The sequence below is a fragment of the Limulus polyphemus genome, unplaced genomic scaffold (genome assembly GCF_000517525.1).
Source record: "Limulus polyphemus unplaced genomic scaffold, Limulus_polyphemus-2.1.2 Scaffold5, whole genome shotgun sequence".
Classification (NCBI taxonomy): Eukaryota; Metazoa; Arthropoda; class Merostomata; order Xiphosura; family Limulidae; genus Limulus; species Limulus polyphemus.
The window spans coordinates 682,399-701,201 of record NW_013665615.1 but is presented as its reverse complement, the minus strand read 5'-3'; the positions used below and the strand labels follow the sequence as shown (position 1 = coordinate 701,201).

Here is an 18,803-nt window from a genome sequence, read left to right as displayed (position 1 = left end):
GATAAGAGATCTACTGAAGTCAGCTTTGCACCAGGAGACAAGGTGTGGTTGTATAATCCCAGGAAGACCAAAGGGAAGTCTCCTAAGTTGTCTTCTCCATTGTGGATCGCCTCTCAGACGTTGACTTTCCGAATAAAATGTGGTCAGCGAGGTAAGCCAAAGGTGGTGCATGCCAACAGGCTTTTGGCGTTATCATGGTCCAGGACATTTCAGTTTGGATGAAGTGAACAATGGAACAAATGACGCTGCTGAAGACGTGTCACCTGAAAAAGCCACTGTCGAAGAAGAAACTCTATTCGGATTTGAGAAGGGAAAGAGTGAAGCCCTTGATGAAGTTACTATTACAGATGTGACTGTTACCAATGATAGGACGTTTCCTGATGAAGCAGATGAACCCCACATGAAGCAGAAGCCAACGAGACAGAGACCAGTGCAGAAGAAGATACGTCCCGAAAAATTAAAATACTTTGTTGAATTTTAATTTTATGTTTGTAAATTCTGTACATTTAATTAAGTTATTGTTAATTGTTTATTAGTTTAATGTAAGTGGCTATTGTTCGGGACGAACAATACTAAGGAAGGGGTAGTGTTACGACAGTGGGGGTCACATGACGAGTATTCTAGAAGATTCGCTAGTGTGTTACGACAGCGGGGGTCACATGACGAGTATTCTAGAAGATTCGCTAGTGTGTTACGACAGCAGGAGTCAAGTGACGCTGGTAGCACGTGTTGAGAGTCTTAGAAGTTTCTAGAACAGGCAGTATTATCGTATATAAGTACGCTAGACAGTGAGAGAGACAGACGGAGGCAGAGACGACTGCGATTACGGTCGGCGGGAACTGAGGATAACAGACACAGAGATCGGAACTATAGTTTGCGGGGACGGACAATTAAGTCTAAGCGCGATAGAAAGTGAGTGAATTGTTGTGAACTATAGTGTGTGTAACTGTGAAAATTAAGTACATTACAAAGTTGTATTGAGGAAGAATAAACAAGTTTTATAAAGAAAGGACTTGTATCTTAGAAGAATTAACAAACAAACATACAGAGACGTAACAATATGATGTCTGTTAATAATATCAGATTGTAAACTTCTTGTTCTATTAGAGCATATGAAACAATCATTGTTAGTAAACCCTGTTGGGTTGAAGACGGGATAAGAGTTCAGTCTTGTATTTTTAATAGGATTTTAGTTGCTAAATCATAGACTCAGAATACTGAAAAAGTACTCATTGTCTTAATAGAGACAAAAAATGTGGAATGATTTATAAAGTGATTACAAAAGGGTTTTGAAAACAGAATTAGAAGATTTAATTGCACACATTTAAAGTTTAAATTTAAACTTGGTAATGCATCTTTAAGGGTACTTTTACAGAGATCCTGTAATTAAGACCAAAGAAACTAAAAAGGTATGATGAAACTGTGGATTATAAGTATTAATAAAAGTTCAAGCACTAATTATTTTTCTAATTAATGATATCTTTTAAAAAATGTTTATTAGTAGCATCTTTGCCAGAAGACTGAAATTATTTTAGCTACTTTTATGTGTTATTGGAATTTTGCGAGATATATGAACATAATTTCTACTTGTTCCTTGTTATGCTTGTATTTATTTAAGCTTGTTTGTATATTCTGTACTAATAAAAATTTTCATTAGCTATATTTGCTGCAATCTTTCTATTGCATGCATACTTTAGTATGGCTTGTATAGTGTGTTACAGATCATTACACCACTCACAAGGAATAATTGTTCTTGCTATAAACAGAGCTATGAAAAAGATCTAAGTACAAATTGTATTATTGAAAATATGGAAAAATAAATGAGCAATAATTAGCAAAATAGATAATAAATTATACTGGAGGTAACAAAATTATATTATTACTTTCATCATAAATTCATTAAAATGAAAGTAGAACTGGTACTAAATAATAACAAATATGTATTTATTTCAATAATCATTTTTGTATAACTCAATTGATGCAAAACATGTAATTAATTAGTATATTTCTTGTTTTGTGTATGATATGTATGGTATCCATAACCTGAAAGTTTTAATTTCATTACCTAAATAGTATTAAGTTTATGTAGTGTGAAAGCTACTGAGGAAAAGATGAACTTAATTTTCACCATGTGTGTCTGTTGATGCTTGCTTCTGGTCTGAATAGTGTATCATTTGTGTTTTCACAGTCAGAAAAAAAAACGTAAAGTGATAAGCAGACACTCATCACTTGACTTTGACATATTTAAGTTTGTGAAACTTCAGTAAATGTTTATGTATATATTATGGTTAGGACTTAAATGGGGATGTGGTTTGCTGAAGCCACATAACATCCTTGGTATAAATTAAGGGTTCAGCTGTATTTGTATTTGTTAATGCATATTATGTTTACTGGGCAAGGTTTTTATGGTGTGGCTCTAATATTTCTCTTATTCCAGTTGCTTCCATTTGGTAGTCACTTGTTATCACTTTCTAAAATGTGTGCACAACATATTTGAACAATTAATCTCAGCTTTCCATTACTTAGAAAGACAGCTATTCATTCACATTTTAATTTTTAGTTAAGCCATGTTCTTGTATATACATTCAGAAAAGCTTGTATAATTTGTAATTTATCTCTTAGCACCACAATTGTGTATTTATGATAAAACATGAAGCACAGCCTGTTCTTGACCAGTAAATTTGGACAATATATAACAACACTAAATTAGTTTAAATGACTGGTGTTTTTAATCTCCCTTGTTAGAAGAACAGATGGTATTAATGTTACTTGTTAATTCTTTCAGTGTTCAGCAGGTATGCTGTTTAAAATAACACTTTTTTTATCACATAAAATTATATACTATGTTAAAAAAGTAAGATCAAGTCAGTTTTTGAATTTTCCACTTGTTACTAAGTTGAATTGGTTTGGAAACTTACACTCCTTTTTTATTCTTCAGAAAGGGCTCAAACATAGTTTGACTTTTTTATTTACAAATTAACATTTTAGATAAAATATGTTAATCACTGAGAAAAGTACTATTTACTACTATTAAGCAGTAAAACAATATTATATTAATTTTTACTTTTGTTTTGTAAAAACTTCAATAAGGTTTAATTATTAAATAATTTTTTTTGCTGTAGGAAAAAAGTAATAATTGTTGAACCTGCTCTGCATAATATTACAAAAGTTGAATTGCAATTGTAAGGCATTACTTAGGGTTATATAAATAAAGTTATACTGGACATATTTTGACTATAACATTTTAGTATGTTATTAGATGGCAGTGAAATTATATCATTGTTGAGTATTTAGGCTTTAAAAGGTTGTATTTGAAACATTTACAAAATACAATCACATAAAGTTAACATTCTTCTAATTTCCAACCAGTGGGTATTTAGTTATTCTTTCATTGTTAAATATAACCTTTGGTTTCACTTTTAGTTATATACAATCAAAAGTCCTTTACTCTATTTGCAAGGAGTGAATTTAGTATTTTTATAACAGAAATAATAGCAACACTTTAAGCAAAAAAAAATAATTAAGTTGGAGTTTTTAAATGCTACTTTATTTTAGAATGTATCTTAAGTAAATCACTCATGATGTCAGAAAAACACAGGTTCAAGAAGTCTTAATATAAAACAATAAAAACCCTATAACCTGAGCGCTTTTGAAAAATGGACTTTTCTTCTTAAGGGGTAAATTGAAGTAGAGAGGTCCACTTCTGAAAGTGCTCTGGTTATATGGTTTTTATCATTTTAATAAATCCCTGATATATCATTTATTGAAGCATATATTTGACTTAGAAGTCAAAATAGGAATTTTGTAGCTTGAGGAAATAACGTCAACACTATGTCTCAAATCTTAAGCTTGTTATTTACTTTTTTGGCAATTGCATTTTCACTTTAAGCTACTTATTTTGTTTCTAAAGATCCCTATTCCCCTTTTTAGATTAACAATTTTTAATAATCTTATTTCTCTATTTTTTTATGTCCATCATGGACATAAATCTGCATAATAGCAATATTGTCCTATTCGAAACAGTTTAGTTTAATGAAATATGTAGTTGGTGTATGATGCAGGGCTTGAAATTAATAGGGACTCAAGAGCCAATGGCCCCCAAAAATGCTGGTGGATACCTAAAAATGTGTGTGTTAGGTAACCTGCATGACCCTTTAAAATCAAGAGCCATTAAAAGTTTGACTCCACATAAATTGATTTTGGTTTGAAAACTTTCAGGTCCAGAAAGTTTGAACAACTAATAAGGCTGCAAAGAAATTAAGTTTTAAGATTTTTGAGTGCTTTGATGAAATAATATTGAGCTTAATTTTGCTTAAATTTGACAAAGAGGTTGTATAATTTTGGGCTTAACACTGACACTTGGGGGACATCGGCTTTGGATGTGTCAGGCCTGGAAGTCGCGTTGTTGATCTTAGCTGTTGTGTCAGTAAGAAAGTTGAATATCCAGCACACAATAGGGATAGGTATGGACTATTGATTAGTCGATAGTGAAGTCCATTGTGTTATACGAAATCAAAGGCTTTTGGAATGTCTAGAAAGGTAGGTATGGTTGTATGCTTTCTGTTGAATAAATGGTTTGGGTAAGTTTAACGAGGTGGTCAATGGTTAGTCTACGTTTTTGCCTAAATTCTGTATGTTGTTAATAATGTTGTTGGTTTCTAGGTAACCGTTTAACCGGTTCATGATTTTCTCCATCAACTTACCATGGGTGTTTAGCAAGTTAATGGGTCTGTAGCTGCCAGGATTAGTTATTATTTTTCTTGGGGATTACCTTAATAATAGCTGATTTCCAAATAGATGGGTAATACCCCGATAATAATGATAAATTGTTACTAAATGGGTTATGATTTCGTTGGATAGGTTTGCAGGATTCAATTGTTAATTCCATCCTCTCCTGGGGCTTTGCATTTTATTTTCCTAAGGTTAATTGTGATTTCTACTTAAGTTCTAGGGTAGGTATACAAATTGTTAGAACCAGAAATTCGTGATATAGAAACTGGGAAGTTCAGTGAAAAAAAAAGTGTTGATTATTAAAAATGTGTTGATTTACATTGTTAAAATGTTGTGTGTCAAACTAGGTGAGATTTGAGGTTATGAAGGTACTTTCAAAATATTGGGCAAAAAGCTCAGACTGTTTACTATCAGTAGTGGCAGTGTTGTTATTATATTGAACTTTATTTATGGTGTTGTTTGATTTGTTGTTCATGATAGATTTAAATTTCCACCAGAATTTGAAAGGGTTGGGTTTGAACTTATCTAATGATAGGCAGAATATTATCCAGTTATCATATTGTTGCTGTAATATAAGTTTCTTGGCATTAATGAGTGTAATGCCATGGGTTTGTATAAGGTCGTGTCCGAGTCAACTGCGAGTAATTATTAATTCATGAACTTTGGGAGTAAGTTTCCAGGATCATAGGTCAGGATTTGTTACTTTGTTGGCATTATCGATTTCAGTTTGGTTGTTTAATGGTTAGGCTGTTTAGGACTCTGTTACTTGTGAAATTGACACGTACAGATGTTAGCATGCTCTGCACTGAGCACCTGGGAAACATTCTAAATAGTAATCATGAATGAAAGAGGAAATACACCTGTGGAAGGAAATGTTACTGCCTTATGGATGATGTGCTAGGATGCATTAGAAGTGCTTTATACAGAGTAGGAGTTTTATGTATAAAACTTGAAATCTAGTCTCACCTGGTATGGCCTTGCAATAACTGGATTAGGATGTTTGCAAGTCATTTTATGTGTAAAAACTTAACATTTGTATTACGTAAGCAGTTATTAAAAGCTTAAGTTGCATGATGGGAGAAAATGGCTGTAGAATCCAAAGATTAGATCTGTTATTTCTGGTAAGAGTGTTGGTCTTTCAGTGTCAAAAAATTCATTTTTTGGCCTTTACTGATACAATATATATTTTTTTGGTTTATATTTTTAGAGACATGTTTTCACTAAAAAAATTAAAAACTCCAAAATAAATTGAATTTCCATACATTTTGTGCTGTGGCCCAATTCAAGTTACCTTAAATGCTTACCTGAAAAATAGGGCTAGATACCCAGCTATGATTGACCAATGATGAGGTGGTATTCTGAAGAGTATTAGTGGCCTTTAAGCAAAAGGTGTATTAATTGGTACGGCAGCAGATTTTCAATTTGATATGAAACACATGAGTGGAACAATTGTGTGCTGTTCATGCTAATAGACTATTAATAGCATTTTCAGATCCACATGATCTTCTCAATGTATCTTACAGCCATCGTCCTCATCATAGTGTAATCAGTTATTATCCCACTCGCCCCTGTAATGAGTTTTCCTCTTTTTCCTTTTCATACTCACTGTCTCGTTTCCTTTTTTCCTCTTACATTTGTTTTTGGATCATCAACATTTGGGTTTCTTCATTTAAGAAAATGTTTAACTTTTGGCAATTTTTGAGTGATTTGGGCAACTTTTATGCTGTGTTCTCCATGACTGTAACTGAATATTTTTTGGTAACACTGGTCTGTCATGGGTAGACTCTTAATCATAAGTACAAAGTTCTTTTGCAACAACAAGTGGTGATATTTACAAAATGTAGATGATCAAAAAATAAATTATTATTTATTTTGATCAGTAAAGGACACTAACTTAAGTTTAACTCATCACCACCTAAGCCATTTCAGAACTACTTGCATGTTTTCCATATGTCGCTAATTTTAGGATTTTGCTTACTACAAATTCAAATTCATGAATGACCAGTTAACAGCTGTTTCAGGATATGAAATAACTGATTGCTATAAAGTTAGTGATAATGTAAATTGTATATTTTTCCATCCTTCCATTTTGTTGACAAATATGTGTCAGCTAGATGGTAATAGGTTATATGGGAACAAGAATAGATTACACTGACAGTGATGCAAAGATTATTTTTCATTATTTATTTTGATTAGGAGAGGACACTACTTTAAAGGGGAACAAATTAATAAATTACCCTGGCAGTGATGCATGGATTTTCTTTCATTATTTAATTTGATTATTAAAGGACACTTCTTTAAAGGGGAATAAAATATTATGGTTATACCATGGTTTAGAGAGAAATTAAATATTATATAGGAAATAAAAATCATTTAACTGGTTATAAAAAATAAATTGGTTTCATTTGTTTTTTTTTCATGAAGTATGAGTTCACAACAAAATAAATTGATATGTTGATAATTCACTGATTTTTTCTGATAACCTCCACTATAGAGTACATTTTACAATGAGCTATAGGATTGACCCCTAAAACTGCTTGTGGGCCCCGAAAAATGCATGTTTTGGGGATCCAGCTGTCTCCCTAGAAAAAAAAAAGTTAAGTGTGAGCCCTTAACATATTGATCTGTGTTCTGCTTGGTGGGCACTCATGCCATGTTATATTTTGTGAGAAAGTGTTTGGGTGAAACATGAGGATGTTTTTTCTGTTTTGTGGGCACCCATGCCTCTGTTATAATAAATTATATTTTGTGAGAAAGTCTGTTTTAGTGGAAGGATGTGGGTATGATACATTCCAAAACATGTCTGTGATGGGGTAGAATAGAAAAAATAAAGAAGTTTCAGCTTATTCCCAAGCATGTCTGTGATAGTGTGAAGTTGTTATGGATATCTCAATGTTTTCTCCTCTGAAATGTAAGAAGTACAGTAAGTCCCAAACATGATGTTGGGTACTGTCTGGGTGCAATCATTTTCTTGGTCAGAAGGATTAGTCCACAAACAGGGTAGGGTAAAACAGGAATATGAGAAAGTAGTGTGGAAGTTACAGAATAAGTGAGATCATGAAAGAATAGCTTGGTATCAAGTGCTTAAACAACCTGACTTTATGTGTTCACATAAAAGGGTTTTTTGGAAGTTTCAAAATCTTGATATAGGGTATTTTTGTTTATCAGCTTGGAATAATTAAATTGTGTGTGTGTGGTTTTAATAAATTATTTTATTTTACATTAAAAATTACACGTGAGCCTTGGCCTTGTAGATGACACCACAAACAGATATATTATGTTCACAGCAAAATACCAACTATTCAGCATATGGCAAGAGGGATATAAAAAGTATTTCTGAAGAGAAGTGCTTGTACAGTGAGATTCTTAAACAATGTAGAGCCAAAGTACATACATAACATTTTGAAGTAGAAGTCTTCATAATTCTACCATGAAAAAAAAGGCTCCAAAACCACATTCCAAGCTAATCTGGAGTAATGCTCTCATCTATAAAGTGAAGGCCATGATCATAAAAGAGAACCCTCTGATATAAAAAGTCTTTACAGTGAAACTGGGCACATTTTCTGGTACCATTAATAAGAAAGTCAACAAGTATTTGAAGTTAGCAAAGGCTCATAATCCAAAACTTCACAAGATTTCCGGCTGCATCTCCCAGTTAATAGCTGTTTATGTGTGTGTGTGTGTGTGTGTGTGTGTGTGAGAGAGAGAGATCTGCAAATATAGAATCACAGCAATCCTAATTTATTATCTACTTGTAAAGTTCCCCAGTGGATATTTAGAATTTCAGTCAGCTTTAAAATGATATTGAAAACTAATATCTAAGTACAGTGGAAAGTTTCTTAAGCATCAGACAGTAGTGTGCAATCATAGCCATCAAACTTGAGCATGACTGAATATGGAGAAAGCAGTTCTAAGAGCAGCATGAGACCTGGAACATCGTTCTAATATTATGAGATAAAGCTTGATGTACATAAGCCAACACACAACATATCATACAGAGTGTTTTCAAGTGGTTATATGGTTTAAGATATAATAAAGAAGCTTAAGACAGACTAAAGGCAAGTTTGATATGAAAGTGGCCTTGATATTTAAGTTATAGTGCCTAATATATAAAAACAAACAACAACAACAACAACAACAAAAAAAATAAATAAAAGGGGCTAAAAGCTTTCAAAATTTTACATAATTTTTATTTAATCAGTTAGTCCACTAAAGCAAATCAAACTACATTATACATCTTAATATTTATTGCTTAAGAGCACAGACCTGTATGTTTATAAATATGTGTCTTAAAAGTAGGAACCAGCTTAAGTTTATAAACATACTCACACATTCTTTTGATAATATTCGTTTTTGTTTCCTAAATTTGATGTTGTTTGATGATGGTATGTTTTCCCTAATAACATTCTGGTTTGCTTATAGTTACAGTGAAGCCAAGTACAGGTCTGCCATATAGTATTGAATACCAAGTTCAGGACCCAGAAAGCCTATTGTATGACAAGCCAATGACACCTAGAAAAGTTAAGAGACACTCAACACGTTCCAAAAAAGGTCGTTATCAGCCAGGTTATAACCAGAATCCAATTCGAAGTATACTTGACAGACCTCTGGATACATCAAGCAATGACAGTTATGGTGTTTTTTATAGTGGTCAGCCAAATCCTGCCTACACTAAAAGTGGATCCCGACCTAGTTCTGAAGGATACCTCCTCCGTCCGGAGTCTTTCTTACCTAATGGTAGGCCAAGACATAGCTACCCAAACCAGTCAGAAACTAATATATGAGTAATAGCTTTTTTAGGTACATTGAAATGTTTAAGCAGTATATTTTACCAAAGGAGAATTTTAACATTTTTATAGTTCACATAATTTTCAGATGAATGTATTTTCATCCTTTTTTCAATATGATCTTGATCCATTGAATTTCAAGTGCATAGAGGGTTTCACATTTTAACATTACCATGAAAATCATATCATAAGCAGTTATATGCAAATGTAATTTAACGTTTATTGATAGTTATATGATCAAAGAGTAAAAGAATGGAATTTTGTGTAATTTCACTATTTGATGCTTTGGTCAAACATTACTTTGAAAAAAACTGGTTCAAAATGTTTACTATTATGATGTACACTATAATGTTTTGAGAAATGTTTTGTATGTATGTCAAAATAATGTATAACTTTTAAGGGAATGTTATAATGGAGAGTTTTAAAATATGTTCAGGTTTGTCTTTCCTTTGGCATGTCATGAATGACAGGTGAAATAAGTTGGTGAGGTTTATGAACATAGGATTTGGTAAGATAAGAATGGGCTGTGTTTAATGAACTATAAGAAATGGTCTCTCTAAAAGTATGTTAGTATACTAGCAGTATTAAATAAAATATGTGAAGAGACCTTAGATTTGTAACAGTTCTATAATGCCCTTTGAAACCAAATCAAAATATTAGGTGCCAAGTTCTACCAGAAGAATGTTTAAATTTAAATGTAGATGTAACAGATAATTTGTATTTTATGTGGTTTTTATGTGCCATGCATAGACTTGTACTTTGTAAAAAGTTATTAAATGGAAATGCTGTAAGGGATTTGGAATAGACAAGATCCAGATGCTGTTCTGCCATATCTTGAAGTTTTGTCAATGAAAAAAAAAAAAACATTCTGTGGCTGAAGATGTGTTGCCATATGTTCATAGTTGTTGTTTAAGTAAATCTGTAGTAGTTTTTTTCTTACCTTTGAGTTTGTGTATGAAGGATAAGATATAAAATGGAAAAACAAAATGTGTCAAAATTAAGATAATTTTTATGAGATTTTTGGAATAAGTTAATAGTAATAATATACCAGTAAAGTTCCCAACTATGCCTTTACCTACATAAACTTTTTTTTGTGAGAAATTTCAATTAAACTACAATTTTTAATTAAAGTCACTCACAATTGATATCTTAGAAACGTTTTCCAGTTAGGAATAAAAACTATATTAAAACTACAGATGCTAAAATTCAAAAATGGAGGGTTTAGAATATGAATCATGTTTACATATTTAATAGCCATTAAGATCCCTTCCTTACATCAAGACAATCTACCATAATCAACTATAAATATGCAATAGTTTATTTAGTCTTAAGTTAACAGATTTGAAATGTGTATAATATTGCTCATATTTAAATCAAAAGGTTCAGTAAGCCATAGAAAATGTTTTCGAACATCCCAAATGGTTATTAGTTTTACCAGTCAGCTATTTGGACATACACTTGGATTGAATAATGTAGTTTGAATTAAAATCTCAATAACTAACTTTACATTTATTGGATATATGTATAGATAGATAGACATAAACTAGATGTATTGACTACGCCATTCTACAAAATATGGCTTATAATTAATTGTAATATACCTTTACTCAAAATTTTTAGAAATATTAGCGATAATTCTCTCCCATAAATTAAGTTAAAGAAAAAAGTATTAAAATTATTAATACTGCTTAGAATATATTGTATACATACTTTGACTTTTTCATCTGATATATGGGTTTTGAAATACAATATTTTGAAAAGCAGTTTAATATTAACAGTGTGTTTAATATACAAATTATACAGTCAAACCAAACATTATATAAACTAGTAACAAGTCTATATCACACAAAGCATATCAGTGTATAAGACAGAATGTTTTTAAAATTCTAGAGTGGGGCTAGAGACTATACATTAATTTTTAATGTATCTATTACTTGTCAGTGTATATGCATGCACAGTAGTTTGAATAACATTGAAGAATTTTGCTTAAAATTTGTGGAATTGAAAGCTTATAAGTACTCATAATGATTAGGATTTTAGCTCAAAACCACCTGGTAAGTAATATAGGTAGCTGATGGAGAGTTTTAAAAGTTCAACTTGATGGTAACAATTCTTAAACACTGAAGTGTGTTTCAGTAACTAAGTTTTCCATTTAATATGCTAAAACCTTGGAACTTTTCTTGCTGAGATTTGGTTTGGCAATTGGAAATCATGTTATCAGAAAATTTGCTCAGTGAGTTTGCTTCTCACTCTTATCATATATTAAAAAATGTTTAATGTATTGTTTACTGAAGTTTGTCTCTTGTTAGGTTCTATGAGATCTTATGTCTGTATTAGTACTTTTTATTAAATGAGGTTTGTTTGCATAACTCTTGAGTGTTGTAAGTAAAATTTATCATTCTAGGTTGTTTAGTGAGATTTGTGGTCTGATTCATAGAAGTTTTTCATATTAACCGCTAACATTAGTTCACTAATTTTATTCTATTACTCCAAGGTAGTTCAATGAAACTTAGTTTGTATCAATGTTTCTGGGAATTTTCTATCTCACTTGATATGCAATAAGGATTTTCTTTGTTTCGTGATATCTGGCTTATTGAGGTTTTTGTGTGTATCTTATAAACGTGTTGCCTAGTGGTGTTAATTGTATGTATTGCTTGTAATTTATATGGTAACAGATCACTAACATGCATATTTATTCATCATATAAGATAAGGCACAACATATTTACTTTCCCTATTATACTTTTTATCTAGCGAGATCCGTTTTATGATTATCTTTCAAGTTTACAGTTTCTGTGGTAAACTACACATATTAACATGTTGTTAAAAAGCCCAACAACTCACTGCCAAGTTGTAAGAAGATACACTTTTATAAATTGCAGTATTTATTATAGAATTTCTTAAAAAAAAAATTAATATTGCCTGTTTAAAATATTTTTTGAGAAATTCTGGATAGCATGTGTGTTAACTTGCAAATATACCATAAATAAAGAAATGAATAAATATAAATTACTCAGATAAAACACCCAGTACTCTTGAAAGGTTTGAATAATGTTGGAAGTTTGATGAATAATTTAAAAACATGAGAATTAATGTTAAATATATATATTTTGAGATTTGTAACATATTTTGACACATGTCTTCCACATCAGTTATTATGCTAAAACACAGATGGTCAAGAAAGAGAAAAACTGTACAAGATTTGGAAAAGGATTTTTAAAAATACAGCTATTTTTGTAACATGCAAGCATACTTTATTAGTATTGTTGATATTACTCTAATGTTTAGAGTAGAAATTGTGTGTGTAGCAGCTGGTTTTACTTTTTGGTCAGTTTTAGTGTGGGAAGTTTATTCATTCAAAATTTTTCTTTTAAAATGTGCATAAGAATTTTATCAGTGTGTAAAAACTAATATGTCATATTTTTGAATGTACATAATTGTTTTTCTCATGCATATTAAGTTGTTATAGAAAGACTGGTAGTCTTATAAAGAAAGATTATGGAAGAGCTATGTGCTCACTATTTATTAAGGAATTCTATATAAAACAAAGATAAAGGTAATTTTACTATTGTAGTTGATGTATACTTTTATGAAATGAGACTTTAATGTAAACCAAATTGATTAATAATTTCACTCATGCCAATGTGTTAGCTTCTGGTTTGTGAGCATTTATGAGTATGTATTTTCCCCTGTATGCATATTTTCTAGTGTTATTTACTTTTTAATGACTATCATTCACTTGAATAGTTATATTTTTCAACACCTTGTTATGAACATATCTAAACAAAAGCTAGAAGATAATAAGTACTAGATAATTATTGATCCAGGATCATTCTCAAGATCATATTCTTTTGTATATGTATGTATATCCAGTTTTTGAAAAACTGAAGAGTCATTTAATGCCCTTTAACTTTATATTTTAAAGACAAACACTCTTAGGACAGTAAATAATGTTCATGAGATAATTTTGTACCTTTATTCCTACTGCATTCTTTATGACTGTTGTTACACAGATATATTCCTTGCAATTACAATACAAATGTGTAAGAATCTCTGTTAATATATTAATGTTTTAAAATATTTTTAAATGTATACAAGTTGTATGATATCTTAAAGGTTTATAACTGAAAGAGAACACCATATTTTTAATCTGAAATAAATTTACCTTTTTATTTACAAATTCTTAAATTGGAACTGAAAATAATGTAACATTGTTAGAAAAAATACAAATTTAATGAATGAAAATAAAACTTTAAATAATATCACCACTAAGTATGAAGCAAGATTTTGTATACATTATGCATAAAAATATTCATTTGGGCCCGTGAAGAAGTTTATTGTATCTTAAGCATACACCAGCAGAGATAATTGTCTTAAATCTATATTTTACAAATTGGTTAACAAAATAGTGTGGCAGATGTTTACTACCACATTGTTTTGGATTATCTGCATGTGAACAAAAAGATTCACTTACAGAATATGGTAACTTCAAAATGTAGTGTATGTACTTGTGTAACATAAGACTGCTATATGAACTGGTGACCTGTGCAATTGCAGTTGTAACATTAATAAGACCACAGTCATTACTGCATTAACATTAATCCATTTATTAGAATCAACATAATGAAGTGAATTATAGCTATCCCTGTTTATAAGGTGTAATAACAACTTTTGATATTTTATTTCAGGCACTGCTTAGCATATTAAAGCCAATTATCAAAAATTGCACATTTCAAGAAAGTACAAATATTTGAATTTTTGTTTGAAGTTAATACAAATAATGTTGATGATAAGTAACAAGAAAATTTAACTCAACCCAATACGTACATGTGGACTTTTGCAATTGGAATATTGATTTCTTGATCATATGCTACATCAGTTTAAAATGCACAAGAGCCAGGGGGCTATACAGTAGTCAAATCATAATTTTATTAGCTTAAAACCATATAAAACATAAGAAAATATTAAAAAGTAGAGATATTTTTATAATATTAATCTGGTCACTGAAAATAACACACCATTCAAGAGTTAAGATAAAAGTATTGTTTCTTAGTTGATGCCAAATGTAAGCTAAAGTAAAATTAGTAATTAGTTGGAATTGCTGGTAATAGATAATGGTTCACCACTAGGATGTAATTTTGCTTGGTATGTATAGTAAAGAGTTAGTTTTATAGTGCAAAGCTATATAATAGGCTACTTGTACTCTGCCCATTGTGGGTAATCAAACCTCATATTTTAAAATTGTAAATATATAAACTTACCACTGACATGACCATAACAAAGAGTGGTTGATGCTTGTGCTTTTATGTAAAAAATATAAAATTTGCTCTTCTGAAAATGTAAATTTGGTAATGTAATAACTTAGTCTTTAAAGTTTGCTAATACTATAGAAAAATGTTTTATTTTAATAAAAACTTTCTATTACCTTTAATAGTCAAAACATTTACTATAATTTCTTTTTTAATTGTAGGAATAAAAATATTTAATACAACTAAATATGTATTAAAGTGATAGGAAAAATCCAGAAAAAAACCTTTTCCATCACTCACATTTGAACTACCAGTCAGAATATGTTGTCGACCTTTTCAAAACTTCTATTTTAATTGACAAATACAACTTACTATTGTTGCTATTGGAAATGATAATGTGAAACTACAGATTTGATTAAGTTGGTGTGTTTCTAATTTGGATCAAGTAGGACTGTTTGTGAATTTTTTAAAACTTTACTGTATTTTCATAAAGATTTTGAAATACTCTTATGATGTAATAGTGTTTGTACTCACATAAACTACACTTTTCCTATTTATTGTAAGTAATAAAAGTAAACAATTTAAAGATTATCAAGTTAAGTAATTTCATATTCAAATGACATTTTATTTCAATTTTAACACTTTTTTGAACACTAAGTATATGGATGTATTCATTTCTTTGATAAATGAATTAAGTTAAATCTTATAAGAAAACTTAAAACTTTGTTTCTATGCTTAATTTTTCTTGATTCCAATTACTTGACTGTGTTGATACATTTGTACACAGTGTTACACAAACAAGTATCTATACATATATATATATAATCAATATCCGTAAAAAAAAGACAATTTGGTGAAAGTCTGAAACATAATGATATCAGGTCATTGTGGTTGTATTGAATTTAACTGCAATACACCTGAACAATTTTTTAGGCTATTGTTTCGTATTGTAGTTTGTGTTCTTTGTTCCAGAATTGGTTATAATAAAATATTTTGTATATTACTTTGGAAAAACTCACAAGAGTTAATGTATATAAGGCTACAAGCTTCAAGATTTAGAAGTTTAAAAAGAATGGAATTACCAAGAGATACAAAAAATTGTAAATTTCTGCTTTCTCATTAAGAGTAGAGTGGAGCATTGCTATGAACTAACTGACTATGTAAAAAAAAAAAATTATATAACAAAAGTACGTACACTGCAATATTGTAATTATTTGTATATGGTAATAATTTTGAGTGGTGTATGTTAAGATACCACCTTGCTCATGGTTATATTTGTATAGTAGCTAGATACACATAGTTATATGTCAAACTAAAAATACCTTGTACAGAAAATGTGGGTTAAGAATTAACATATCTGTAGTAATTTGCAAACTATCAAAAAATTAATAGGCTGGATAGCTAAAAATTAGCATGTTGTAATTCCAAGAATGAGATAAATCACAATGAAAATTGCCAGACATTGCATTTCAGTCCATAAAATGCAAGTATATAGTAATGGTGTTACAAAGTGAAACAAATTTGCTGCTTTACTATATGTGATTTTTAATGTTTTTTTTTTGTATTGTGAAATATTTTATAGCATTGCATGAATACTTTTTTGTGATCGATGTGTAATCATTTCATGAATTTTTGTAATGAGTAGAGCACTTAGTTAAAAAGAAAGAGGCCTCTATAAACATGTGAAAAAAATGTCACTTAACCCTGCGTTAGTCTTCTTTAAAAAATTTTTTCCATAGTCACTCTTCCAGGGTCTGACTTGACTCCATCAATAAAAAAAAATAATTTACAAATATTTAAAATAACAATAATAAAAAAACTTATTTTGGAAACAAAAAAAACTAACACAAAATATTTTCATTTATTAATCAATAAATGAATATTGAATGTTACAACTTGTTGCTTTTTTTACCACCTAAACTAAGTGTAACAATTTAACACACTAATGCTACTGAGAACAACAAACATGTACATGCTTCTATCTGTCGGTGCCAATGTTTACAAAATAATTGGGGTCTGTGAAGACCCTGGAAGACTAATGCAGTGTTAAAAACTTTTGTGATAGAATAGCTTGTTCATTCCATAAAAGATATCCTTAACATACAGATATATAGAACTGGGAGGATTGTTATTTTATTCATGATATGTTTTGATTGTACTCATCTGTTGTTCACACTGAGATGTAGTTTGTAGTTGTATTGATTAGATAGTTATGATATACAGTCAACTTTTAAAGTTTATAAATATTAATTTTGGGTAATAGTTCTGTTAAGTCATTACAAAGTAAATTACAATATTATGAAAATATACCTTTCAACACTGCAAGTAATAAAGGAACTATATCTTGCATTGATTTTCAAATTTGATTTCATTATGATATGTACTTGATCAAACTGATCTAGTGTATCAAATAATAGCTTCCAAGTACATAGTTATCTTGATTTGTATAAAAAAAAAAACATTAATATATGGGCTCTAGAACATTGTCATGTCAAATAAATAAAATACTTTAAAATAAACTGTGAGGATATCTTAGGAATGTTTTGTTATGGACTACTTGATAGTTTTCATGAAAACACTGTTTCTGTGGCTGACTTTAAATACTAGAAGAAGGCATTGGAATGATGACCAAGTGTCTTTATGGAGATTTATTGGGTAGTTACATACATGAACAGTGCTTCTGAGAAAAATAATGTTTTTTAAGAAAAGCACTTCCAAAGTACATGTGTAAACATTTTTTGGGTATAACAAAAATAGCTAAAACCCACAATTTATGACACAGATCAAAACTGAAATAACTGATTTAACAATGATGTAATGGAAACAAATGATTTGATGATAAAGTTTTTATTTTAAAATTATTTTTTTTGTAAGAAGTCTAAAAAAAAAACAAACATACTTGCCATTTTTTATGTTGTTGTGTCCTGCAAAACTTGTTTCCAGTTTCACCAAAGACTTGTAATTTTTTTTATTGTTTTTATGTTAGCATATCTGTATAGATTGACAAGGGATTAAAAAGTTTTGAGATCATAATAAGTTTGAATTTCAAAATAAAAAAAAATCATTCATTTTGTTCTGGTACGTGTTCTGATGCAATGAATGTATTAAAGACATTTAAGTATATAATCAATATTTAATTTTACACTACAATGTATAGGTGATTAATGAGCAAAATGGTAATTATGAAAAAACATTGGGCTGATAAAAGTCAAATAGGTTTTATTAAATAATCATTGTAGCTCTAGATCAATTATGAAGATAAAATAATTACTCTGGACAAACAGGTGTAATGTTACATAAAAGCAATAAACATTTATAGGTTCTTTAACTAGATTATTCCATTTGTAACAAAATTCTCAAATACTTTAAGGGAAATATTTATTGAAACACAAAAAGCAATACAAATACAGGAGAAACAAACAAATCATGATGAAACTTAGATGGTAAATTTATTAATGGCAAAAAACATCATCACAAAAAATACATAAAAAACAAGTTATAGTATTTTGTATGTAAAGCTTGTATTACTCCCCAAAACCCAGCCACATTGTTTGGTTTCCTTTTGACCTTATTAGTTTTCATTGAGCTCATAGATGGTCAAAAATGTTTTGTTACTTTGTGCAGGCCAAGTCATGGTTGTGATATGTTCCATCAGCCTCTTTCACATGAAGATGTTTCCCCACATTTTCTGGATACTTGGAATCATTATATTGCTGAAAGATAATTCCCAGCCTAATGAATGGTATTCATGAGGGAATGATGTGATGGATCATAATCTCATTATACTAACTGTCAGCAGTCATGATGTCATCAGTTTTGTGTAGATCACCTACAAAAGTATTTCTCAGTCCAAGTGTCTCTTGTGAGAATGTGTGAATGGATCATGAACAGAAGTTTGCAAATAGATAAGCTGATATATTTTGCACCAAGACTATTTACTGGGTTGCAACTAGCCACTAGTACTTATAAATGGGTTAATAACATCTGACCTGCACTATTTGCTAATATGCAGCCCCAACATTGTAACAATCCTCCAT

The 18,803-nt window shown here is 30.1% G+C and overlaps 1 protein-coding gene across 1 annotated transcript in view; it reads left to right on the top strand.

The window, feature by feature from the left end:
* Positions 1 to 17,847, top strand: part of LOC106474278 (sodium/potassium-transporting ATPase subunit beta-1-interacting protein 1-like) — a 32,201-nt gene extending 14,354 nt beyond the window's left edge. The window contains 1 exon segment of the mRNA XM_013934999.2: positions 9,154 to 17,847. Coding sequence (XP_013790453.1) covers positions 9,154 to 9,187 — 34 coding nt within the window. The 3' untranslated portion in view covers positions 9,188 to 17,847.
* The last annotated feature ends 956 nt before the right edge of the window (positions 17,848 to 18,803 follow it).